The following is a 12,257-nucleotide window of genomic DNA, read 5'->3' as shown; positions in this document are numbered from 1 at the left end:
GGTTAAAAACTGTGTCTTGAAACCATCCAGGCCCTCCTACTGACTTGTCAGCTCTGGGTTATTTTCAGAAAACTTTACTTGAGTTCCTTAGCTTCAATCGTAAGTTTTTCCCACAGACTTGCATGGTATGTGTGAGTGGGAGAGTGAATAGTGGCTGCTATTTAGCCATTGTTTAGTCTAGTATGTATGTTTACATCTCCCTTTTGGATTTATAGACAGCTATGGCAAAATAAAGATTGTGCTTCCTTGATTGAAGAGCCTCTTAACTAGAGCACCTGGCGGCATACAGGGATTCATTTATGATCTGATTATAATTGAAATTTTGAGGGCTTTTTATTACTGGTTAATTTTTATTTAATGCTGATATTCCTGTAGTACCATAGGCTTGAAATCATGATTGAAGTTCCCTCCATGCGAGCTCCTAAAACAGTATTCTGCATCTGAAGCAGTATGTTAGAGATGCAAACTAATGAAGAAAATAGTAAAACATTGAAGTAAATTATCTGATAACTAGTATGTGCCTTTGTTGGGATTTGATTTGTTTTGTTTATGGGGATGTAAGAGGAGGATAGCAAAATATCAAATTAATAAGAGAAAGGAGTATCGGTGGTAAGTTTTACTGGGGGGGGGGAAGGAAGGAAAATGAGCAAAAGGAATAGCATGACTAGCAGTGCTGGGAAAGTAGTGGAGGAAAAAGAAGTACCTGGGCCAACTAAGGGTATATTGCAAAAATAATTTTCAGAGTAATTTGCACATGATACTCTTGGTCTATCTGTGATTGCCTCACTCTGGGATAGTGGCTGATGATAATTAGGTGGTGATGCAAGAGTAAAGTTTTCAAGTGTGCTGAATTTCTGGTGTGTCTTACCTTCTATTCACAAAGCTGCCTTTAGTCTAGCAGCTGATGATTCTGGAGCATTCTCTCACCTGAAATTTAAAAATGCAAAATTCTAAGAGTTTAAAATTTAGTATTCTACTAGTTCTCACTGAGGCTTAAAACAACCTGACTGGCTACAAGAAGCAGTTGGGAATAAACCTGAAATGTTCCTTATTTCAGGATATATTGTAGGAGCATATTCTCTCTAGAAATGCAAAGTATGTCAGAAAGTCTTGACTGAGAATTTTAGGCATGTGAGTATGTATGTATAAACCTGTGTGCACTGAGGTACACTTAAAAAACACTTCATATTCAATTATAATTTGGCTTTTAAGCATATACAGAATAAAATGAAGATGTTACAAGTGGGTTTAGATAGGTTGGGCTTTGTTTTATTAGTGCTGTAAATGTGCAGAAGTGTTCTGTTAATATTGTTTTTTTCATTTTGGAAGATCTCACAGTAAATTCTGTTACATTTCAAGTACTACCGTGCAGCAGAGTTTAGTCCCTCGTCTGGTTTGTTTTTTTTTTTAAAAAAAAGTGCTTGTTGTCCAATGGATTGTTAAACCGTGGTGGAAAAAGTAGATTTAATACCTGAATGTCTCTGATAAAACAGCACCAATTTAATGACTGTGATGAATAAGAAGTCTTTCCTTCATTCTCATCGTAACAAAAGACTGTCTTTTTATCATCCCTCAACATTTTATAACAAAATTGTATATAAATTAATTCAAAATCAGCATGCCACACTTCTTATCAAAAAACTGTTGTAAATTCTTTGCCATCTTCTGGTATTGATGGATTATTAGGAAATGGGTTTCTGTTGCTCTGCTATGAATGGTATACATAGAGCAAGTTTGCTGTTATGCACCCTGAAAATTGTTATGACAGACTTTTAAAGGAGTCAAAGACTAATGTTGGGAAAGACATCTGAAAATCAGAGTACAAAGTGTATAACTTAAATTACACACAAGATCCGTCATAAATGAATCTGCAAAATCCCTTCTCACTTGCTTTCATGTCTTTTTTCCAAGTTCAGCTGTCTAAAACTGAATGCTAGGGAAATTTTGCCCAGAAAATGTTGATTTTTTTTTTTTAGGCTAATATTATTGTGCTTAAATGTCATTATTCAGGGTCATGGCGTGGCACGCTACAGAAATTCTTGACTTACAGGACTAAAATTAATCTTGTCCTCTCCTTCACCCCTCCTAAACAAGGAAATGCCTAATATTTGTCATGTTTACATCGCAATTGTATTAGTAATCAAACTAAATTTCTAATCACATTTATCTGAAAATAAGTCTTACCCAATGTTACCTTGGAGACAAAATGTACTGATAGGAGTTTTTCCTCTTGGTGGAGAAAAGGAGAATTTAGCGCTCTCTATATTCAGACTTCCTTCCCTACAAATCTAGATATATTAGCCTGAGCAACGAGCATGCTGACCATTGACACTAATTTTCTTTTTTTGTAGACATTTTTCCCAGAGAAAAATATTAAAAGGGACAGGAACTGAAAAAAGGATTCTTCAGGAAAGCCTTGCTTTTCCTGCATCTCTTCTTGGCTTTTGCATAATTTTCTTTTGTCCTTTCCTCAGTTTTATTAAACATCACTAAAGATGTCCCTTAATAAAAAAAAAAACTTATGGTTCTGAAACTAACTAGTTCAGTGAGGGCATAAAGGACCAAGGTATTAAATGAGATCCCTTCTGATCAATAGGAAAGCATTAGGAATATTCTGTCAGAATTCTTCCTGGTCCGACTAAGCTTTGGACTTTGTTCTGTTAACCTTTGGTGTGTGTACTACTTCTAATGTATACTTTTTCTTTGCATTTGTTTAAAGTGCCTTTTTTGCTGTCAGTTTGCCATTGTGAGTGTGTTGTTGAACAGCAGAAACCTCTGAATCATTGAACTTTCCTGCCTCAAATAGTAACGTATCAACTTGTCATGAAACTTATATTCCGCGTGCTTCTTATGGCCAGCACTCAGTTACGTGTTTCCTCTGAAGCTGCAACTGTCAGAACACTGAACAGAGAATACTGAAGGACTGGATTAGAAGACTTCTATTCAGTGTAGTCACAACTATTTGATGATTTGTGTGTATCATGTGTCTCATTATAATCTGTTTCATTAGTAGGAAGTGGTGTAATTTTCTGCTGGCATGTTAAAAGTCTTGCTATGCTAGTAATAAGTGCACTCTGTTTTGCATTAGTTTTCCAGCATTTAATTTTTGGGTGATGTTTGTGCAACATACCTTCCAAAAAATTCTCTAATAGAATCACTGAGATACACAGATTTGACAGACTTACATTAATACCCCAGCTTCCCATGACAGTAGTCCTAGTTTAAAATGGGACAATTAGAGCATGAATAAACTGAACTGCAATTCAAGGAGATACTGTTTCCAAAATTAATCCTTTCCTTGTCATCTGCAGCAATACATTGGACTGAAGCTAATATCTAGAAACCAGCATAGGTAGAGAGGCTATAAAAGGGGTCCTCTCTCCTATAAGAGAGTTAGATCTTTGACATCATCTAAGAGGAAGATGTCAGCCTCATCCTCCACAGTAATGAGGGTTGTTTTCCTACAGATGAGGCAGTTTGCTTGTAAACTGCATTCTTATGTAATTTATTGTGTGGCCTCCAATACAATTACCATTGTTAGATAATGTCAACAGGAAAACCAGGTTGTACTACACAAGTTAATTCCAAAACCAGAACTTGGATATGTAGGCTGTACTATATTTAATACAGAGATTTGTATAGCAAGTTTCTGTAGACATGTAGTCTGATCAGGAAAAGTAGCTAGTCACCAGACTGAATTACTGGATTCTTTACCTGTAGTGACAGACAAGTAGAAGTTTCTAGACTTGTTCTGCATGTACAGGGCAATAGCTCCTCTCCTGAGGCTAAATAGAACTTTACAAAGGAGATTTAATATACTCAGAATTTTAGGTCTCATGTTTGCCTTAAGGTATTAATCCCAACTTTGGGTTGGTTTTTTTTTTCCCCTGAAACACAGCAATATTTTAACTTGCTTTATTTTGGAAATGATTTAACTTAGGAGATCTAATGAGAATACCAAGAATAGTGATGGTCTCAAAAAGAAGTAAATGTTAGCCTGTCCTCATACTTCTAGATTTTGGGTAATCAAGATAATCAGATTTGCTGTCCATTTATTTCGTTGTACTATAGTTTAAGTTGTACTGGTTTTATACCAACCTATTTGAGACTAGGTCATGCTCAGCATTTTATCTTACTATCTGCATTTAGTAAAGCAAACAACTCAAGATTAAGTCCAATGATCAAAACTGTTAAGATAATTCCATTCCTCCTCATAGCCCATTGTATACTTGAAATTTGGCTTTACTGTCTGGATGCTGTTGCCTATCCAGATATTTGGAAACCAGAGAATACTATTGTGGTATTTGCTGGGACTGTATTAAAACAAAACCAAGCAAATAAATAAAAAAATTGCCACCTTCTGTCTTGTCTTTGTTAAATCCTTCAACAGTAATGCTTGATCTGTAGCATTTTTTAAAATACAAAAGTTTATCTTAATTCAAAACATTCTGTGATTAAGGAGCTCCTAACGTGTTTGGTATGTTGCTTAAATGATTAATTTCTATTTTTTTAATAACTTGAATCATGTCTGTGCTTGAAATGTACCTAGTTTTGACTTTCAGCCAGTGCTTTTCATTGGTGGAAGAAACCAAACTGGCCAACTGATGTGAAATATAAATCTAGCCCATACACAGGCCAGCAGTAGATGCAGAAGATATAGAAACACAGCTTGAATATCTTTGAATATCCTCCTGTTGCCCTTAGTATGTAAATGAGTTACATACATCATGAGCCAGCAGTTGCATTCAGGCTGTTGTGTTTATCAGACATCAGTGAATGCGTTCTTCGTTTATCTGTTTCCTTTTCAAACTAATTCATATTTTTGTCCCTATAATATTCTATTCTCTTGCATCTGCTTTTTCCCCACTGAATAATTTTGTATTGGCAGCAAACTGTTTATTCCAGAATGATATATTCATAAACGAGGAAGTCAAAGAGTAGATTCTTGTGGAATCCACCGTTAACTTTCTTGCTATTGTGGAAATGGCCACAGTGATTTCTCTGGTCTTCTAAACACTGAGTAATTTGAGAGGACTTTCTTTGTGCCAGCTTAGTTCTGTGTTTGGTTGTAGGTGATTTCTTTGGTGTGGTGTTTTGTTGGTTTGGGTTTGGTTTTTTTAAGACTAGTTGCAAGTGTGACTTTTCTACAAAAGCTGGATTAATTCTTCCTGGTGTACATATGCATCCTCTTACTTTTGGGTTTTGTTATGGTTTCAACCAATTTGGCCATTGTAGAAGTAGGTCCTGCTGGTAGTTCCTGGATATTCGTAAGGCCTCTGTTTAAAAAAAGAATAAAATGAAAAACAGGGAAATAGTTATTCCTGTGGTGTCAGCACCAATTTTAGTGATGGATTACACCTCAAGTTAGTCTTGCAACTTTGTGTTTGAATTTCCCTAGAACTCTTAAACTCTTGGATAAATATCAGCTGGCTGTAGCGACTTGTTAATATTTGCTATATATTATCTGTAGATTCTTGTTCTAAAATCTATTCTACTTCAGTCTGAGACTGTTCTTCAAACCTGTCCTGCATAAAAAAGGGTGCCTCTCACATGGGAATGTTTTTCTGCAATGGACTCTTGGTGGCAAAGGAAGAACTATGGCCATCTTTTCCCTGAGTGCTTTGTTATACTTCAGGCATCTGTCAGCTTAGACTCTTTGGCAGGATTCCTGCTTCTGTTTTGTTATTAGTATGTATCGCTTCAACAAGTTGCTCTTCAGGCTCTTTGGCCTGTTTCACTGAAGTTCTACACCAATACACTGGCTGGTGTATTGGATTTAGTACAAAAATAAAGTATTTTGGGGTTACATACATGCTATGATTTCTTGTCAAGTACTTCTCTATTGCATTGCCTGTTCATGTTAACAATTAGAGCCTTTGTTTATACCAATTCCTTGTCAAATTCAGATCTTCTTACCACATATTGATCATCAACAGGGAGTGCATAAGATGCTGGGAACTGAGATTCAGGAAACTGCCTGACTAGACTCTTCCAAATATTATTAGGTTGACTGTATAATGAATAGGCTCACACATCAAACAATTCTTTTTTTACCACTATAATAAATATAAAACTGATTGTATTAAACGATCAAATATTTCAGATGAAAGCAATGTCAAAATTACAAAGGTAACCTTGCACTTCACAATATGTCTAGATCCAGGATGTTTGTGTAACCTCCTGCCTTATTTTTAACTACAGGAAGAAATGCCATTTTACCTTCAGGTCTTCTGTCTCATTCAGAGTGTAAGACTGACCGTACTGAGTTAGTGCACAAGGTCAAATGGAAAATGACTGGGAGGAAAACAAGTGGAGAAAGGACCACACTTCTCATTAAGACACTTTAATGTCACAAAGTGGTAGTGGCCTCAAGCCCTAGTTTTGTTAAAGTGTCATATAGAGCTTAAAAAAAAAAAAAAAACAAACAGAACAAAGTAGATTTTTAGAATGGATAGATTAATGGATTAAATCCACAGGATAAGTTATCTAAGGTTTTGCACAGAGCTAGACAAATGTAAAAGGAAACCTCATCAGAGTTCTGTTTTCAAGGATTATTTTTTAACCACAAATTGCAATTTCAAAAAGTAGTTCTTAAAGCTTTGACACTGGGCACTATGGGGCTAATGATGGAAGTTTCCTGCAGCTGTTTAGCATTTTTCTGGGGTTTATTTCTCAAAAAAAGTTAAAATACCATGGAGTGATGGAATGAATCTCGGTATCTTGAGCAGTTCCACAAGTATAAGTTTTATGTTTATCAGCTTAAGCCAGAGTTTGTAAAAGGGTTTGTAACATTTTTGCTATTTTGTTAATGGGAGGATATCTGTGACTGGACTTCAACTGATCCAGCCTGGACAGGTTTAGTGCAATTTTGGTAGTCACTGGTCTTACTGCATAATAGACATCAACAGCTAAGACATTCTTTTTAACTCCTGCATTTATAATACTGCTGCAGACATAATTGTTGTTACTTCATTCCTGAAGTTTTGCTCATGTTGCTATAATTAGCACTTCTACATGTAATCAGCTAGTCAACTGAGTTAAGTGTTCACCTCTTCCCACATTAGCGTGAACAAGAAAATGCAATGGCTCACCTTAAAAAGCAGCAACAAGAGCTGGAGCACATGAGGTTGCGCTATTTGGCGGCAGAAGAAAAAGAGCTGGGGAAAACAGACCGACAAGAGCTGGAGGATATCAGAAATGAACTTAACAGGTATGAAAGCATTTGTAAGACTCTTTCCCCCTCCCCCCCTCTTTTCTTGCGCTCTGTCTTAAAATAGGAGAAGGTTAAATCAAGTTTATAATTGGCTGTCAGTCCAGCAAATGAACACAGTTTAGTGTCCCTTGGGTTAAGATTGCACATTTATAAAATGCAGCTGTACTGCAGTATAGAAAATCTATGTGTAAGGCCACTGTACCCTGCCTTTTATGTTATGGTCATAGTTGTAGAGCACCAGGCTTTTTTTTCTGTTTTAAACCTTCAGTTCTGAGCATAACTGCCGCATTAAGAAAAGAGGCATGTACTAGTCATATTTTGAACATATTAAAATTCTAAATTATCTGTTGTTGTGCTCCAAAACCTCTCTGCAGTAGTTCTGTATGTTGAACTTTTTTAATTGGAGTGCTGTTTGCATTATCAAAATATGAGCCTTGGTAGCAAGTATTGTAGCTACATATGCATATAGAAAAGGTATTGTTAGAATTTAAGTTTTATATTAGCATTTCTTTTACTCTTAGCTGATTTTCCCTAGAGAGGTTAATTTGTTACCTTTTCTAGATTTCTTTATTTTACTAACGACTTCAGTAGATAAATAGCTCTTAATATGAAAATAAACAGAGCTGTTTATAATATGGCTCATCCTCTGATTCTTTCCATTTTATCAACATCAGGCTAAAGCAACAAGAAGAAGAGAGAAAGCAATTGCAAGATATTAAAGATAATTCTGCTGGTAGAGTGGATAGTCTTCATTCTAGAAAATTAAATGAGAACATGGATGATTATCTTTCTCGTCTGATAGAAGAGAGGGATACCCTGCTGAGAACAGGAGTATATAATCATGAAGACCATATTGTAAGTGAACTGGATCGTCAAATCAGAGAAGCTCTTGCAAAAAGGAACATCACTAAATAAAGGCATACAAAAAGTTCTTAAAAAGAGCCAAAATTTGAACAGAGTGAGTGATTTTTATGAACCTGTACTACTTACTCTGTGAAATATTTATGGTCATGCTTAATTTTGCACCCTATTGTTAGCTTTTTTTGAAGTCAATGTAAATATTTGAAATATGTGACGTTAAAGCACAGTTGTAAGTTTTATGGGGATATTGTCTGTATTTTTAATCTTTTTTTATACTTACATGTGTATATATATGTAAATGTATTTATCTTGTGTACTTTCTTCTGAAATGTTTTCTACCTCTTTTGCATCACCCTGGCTAGGCTTATTTGTAAAATTTTTAATATTCATTCTAAGTTTTTTGGTCAATATTGTCATAATTTCTTTCAGTTTTCAGAAATATGTCTTCAGTGTACTAGGGAAAAGTGACATCAGCTGTTTTCCCTGACAGGTCTCTTAATTCTGAAGTGCAGCACTGACCAAATGTCACTTTTATACTAAATCACAAGGTAATAAATTTTTGCTTCTCCAACTGTAGTTAACTAAGTTGTCTAGTAAATAAGAGACAAGATTTTGAGTGTAGGGGGGAGAAACTCTTGAACTTTATGAACTGAATCAATTATTAAGTAACTAGGCTGAAAATGCAGTGAAAGTACAGGATGAAAATGCGTTTGTTGCCCGAGCAGTTTTGCTCATAGGCCTGTAAGGGTGAACCCAGGAGGGTAAAGACCTAGTTCAGAAATGAATATGCATTCTTAGATCCATCCCTAATGAGGAAAGATACCTGAAGCACTAATTCAGTTAATTTATACACTTTAAATTCTGAACACATACATAAAACAAGAGTTTTCTAAGTAAATATGTTTTCCTTAATCAAGACCTAACCACTTCCCAGTTACTTAACATATATTTCAAAGCATGTTATCTCATTACCACTTAAATTTTATGCACGGTTTTGTTTGGTTGTAGAAGTATGAATAGGGTATGTCTCAAGGTGTTAAATGCCAGAAGACAAATCAACAAGAAATGTTAGTTTGTGCATAATTACAGTTGAAAAAGTTTTGGTTTCCAGCATTCATTCTATTCAATTTTAAAATCATGTGTGGATCTAGCAAATAGCATTAACTTAAAACACTGTCCTTTCAATAGGCATTTTTGCCCGTCCTTTATGTACAGATGTTTCTCTGCTTGAATGACAAGTACTGAAAGCATCTTAGGTCTTGTTACTTTTAGAATGAACAAAGATACCAATGCAAAAATCTTTTTTTTTTCTTTTAATGTAAAACCAGTGAAATTCCATGGACATGGCTGTATACATGTGGCCTTCCTGTTTCATATGGTATTATAAAATGGGGTTTTTTTTAGATTGTGTCTGGCTTTGCCTCTAGGTGCATTGTTTTTCCTCCTCCCTACCATGAGCCTATCTCCTGTTAAGTAAACCATTAGTTGAAGCTCCTTAGAAAAATTTTAAACAAGCTGTATAAACATAGAGATCATGCTCTGTGAGGAATTACCAGTTACCAATACCAGACTTCATAAGAAATGCTTTCATAATACTTTGCACACTCTACTGTATTTTTCAAATTAGTGTGCTTAGAGAGATCCCTCTCCACTAGCAAAGCAAATAACACCTTCATAAATCAAATAAAAATCCATGAGAAGTAATTTTACAATTTCTTTACATTACGGCTTTGTCACATCACTGATGTGTGATTGTATGCAATTACTGTAAATGAATCAGGGAGCTTCTATCCTGACAGGAAGACTTGCTCGGGTCATTCTTCAAATACTTGCTCACTTGCTAGAGGTGTAGTTTCTTCTTTAAACGCTGGAGGGTGCCTTAGGCTTAAATATCACAAATATTGCGTTGACACAATTTTCCTAACTGGTGATTTTTGAACCGGTATTCTATGACTTTTCAGGTGTGTTACTTTATTGAATAAAATTCTAATTTTAAACAGATATTAAGGATTTTGTGTTTCCTTTTCAACTATGTATTTAAAGACAATTTTTTTATTTACTATATCTGGTAGTATGACAGTCTTTAGTGCTTGAAACCATAAAATTGACAAGTCGACTTTCAAGTTAATATCACTTTTTAATTTCTAATTCAGCCTCTTTCATGGCTCGTAAGGAAAACAGCAGTCCAGTCACTGTGGGGTTTAAAAAGGAAGTACTTAGGTGAGTTTTCTTTCTAGTAGATCAAAGTATTGAGTAAAATAAAAGAGAGACCACTTAGTTTTTTTAAAAAAAACTTTTATAAGCCAGATAATTGAAGCTATTTGGTCCATTTTGCCATTTGAAAGATCACTACCTAAAAGGTGAAAAGCATTAATTTTGTGATTACTAAAAACTTTAGTTAGCATTTTTAATTTTATATAGTCATTATGCTTCATGTTCATTGTATCAGAATGTGAAAATGAATACTTTAAGCTTAATTTTCAACTTCATTTTTTTCAGCACAATTTGTCTGTGGCCTTCAGTCTGAAGTACTCTAGGAAAAAATCTGTGTTCGTAGTAGATATCTATAGCAGAGATGAGCTCAATATTACTCTTTTTTTACATATATATTTTTATGTTGGGTTCCATTTGCCTTGGTTTTGAGGCAATAAAATTTTAAAGGTTACACTATTCAGTGGAAAGACCAAATGCCATCTTTTTAATAAAAAAAAAAATCTTACAATTTTTATCCGAATCTGTCTTCACGGCACAAGAAATGACGTTTGAAGCAGATGCATGAGATAACAAGCTTTTTTTAATTTATCCAGTATAAAAGAACTGCGGGAAATGAAACCCGTGTTTACAGGTTCAGTCCTGGTTCCGTACGGGGTGGGAAGAGGAGCAACAGCTAGGCCCTCCTGGCATCCTGGAAAATTCCTGCTGTTGTTTTTAGTGCACCCAGATTTCACTAGGGAAAATGATGGAATTATTTCAAAACAAGTGAGCTTACCAATATGTTTCTGTGAGCCCAAATGCCCATAAAAATTAGTAAATGGTGGCTGGTGGTAGTGGTGGTGAGCTATTCAATGGCCAAATCAATTCCAGCTCTCATCTGCCTTAGGATTCAGGCCCAGAACTTGCAGTTGGCTTTGGATGGGGAAACTTCAATTATACCCTGTATTTGTCCTATCCAGTCCTTTAAAGGAAAAGCATTAGCCCATCTGAAAATGAGGGCATTTGGAAACACTGTTCTTTTTTGTGATCATCTTCAGCCAGATGATCCCCTCCTGTCTCTGTATGTGGTAATTATTCTTACAGTGGTGAGGAATTGCTGTTGCTGTTACCAATCTTCATTACCAAAGAGTTGTCTCAAATTACGTGGTACAGGTTTAAAAGTAAGGCAGGAAATCTGGATGTAATGTGTTTATGCACCTTGATAGGAGCATTAGCTAAGATTTTGAGAACTGTTCCAAAGAAATGGACCTTTTTTTCCCCTATTAATTGTTAGACTGTTTAACAGAAAATTTGTCTCTGAATTCTTATTTACTTAAGCAGTGGAATGCATTATGAAAGAGATATGACAAATTATTTTAAAATTAAGTCAGCACTGTTTTGCTTTGTGCCAGGATTATTTAAATACATAGTTACATTTTTGATCTTTCCAGTATATTGTTTTTTGGGGTGAAACTATAACCACTGTTTCTATAATATTTTAGCAGTTATCCAACACTTTTAACATTAATACACTTTCAAAACTGCTGTTGCAGAATAGAAAAGAAGCAATGTTATGTCTGGCACTGAGCCTTCAAGTATTCAATCCATAGTTCTCCTTCACTGCAGTTTAAATGCTTCTCCGTTCCATCCACCGAGATAAACCTTAATGCACAACTAAAGACGGAAGTCCTTTATCATATCTTCTAAGTGCTACTGAAGTATTTACGCCAGTTAATACATATTTATGCAATTATTTATTTTGCTACTACTGTGCCTAAATGATCATGACCTGTGTCAAGTCTTGGATAGGAAGCACTAGCCCCACTATTGTTCAAGACAGAACTGTAGAAAGGCGGCTGCATACTTAGATCTCATTTCATTTGTTTCTCCAGGGGGTTGTATTAGTAGTGTTTTCATTAGAAATGTTTTTACAGATGTCGGCTATCCAGATATGAAGTCTCTGTGGTGGAGAAGCAGTCAGGAGTTTGGC

At 35.3% G+C, this 12,257-nt stretch overlaps 1 protein-coding gene across 2 annotated transcripts in view; it reads left to right on the top strand.

The window, feature by feature from the left end:
• The window catches only part of CEP120 (centrosomal protein 120), a 41,923-nt gene extending 31,846 nt beyond the window's left edge, over nt 1–10,077 (top strand). For both annotated transcript variants that reach the window (XM_075078471.1, XM_075078470.1), the window contains exons 20-21: nt 7,065–7,210; nt 7,888–10,077. In XM_075078471.1, the coding sequence (XP_074934572.1) occupies nt 7,065–7,210; nt 7,888–8,128 (387 nt within the window). In that variant the 3' untranslated portion in view covers nt 8,129–10,077. The remainder of the gene's footprint in view (nt 1–7,064; nt 7,211–7,887) is intronic.
• The last annotated feature ends 2,180 nt before the right edge of the window (nt 10,078–12,257 follow it).

The sequence above is a fragment of the Phalacrocorax aristotelis genome, chromosome Z (assembly GCF_949628215.1).
Source record: "Phalacrocorax aristotelis chromosome Z, bGulAri2.1, whole genome shotgun sequence".
Classification (NCBI taxonomy): Eukaryota; Metazoa; Chordata; class Aves; order Suliformes; family Phalacrocoracidae; genus Phalacrocorax; species Phalacrocorax aristotelis.
This window is presented reverse-complemented; position numbering and strand designations above follow the sequence as displayed.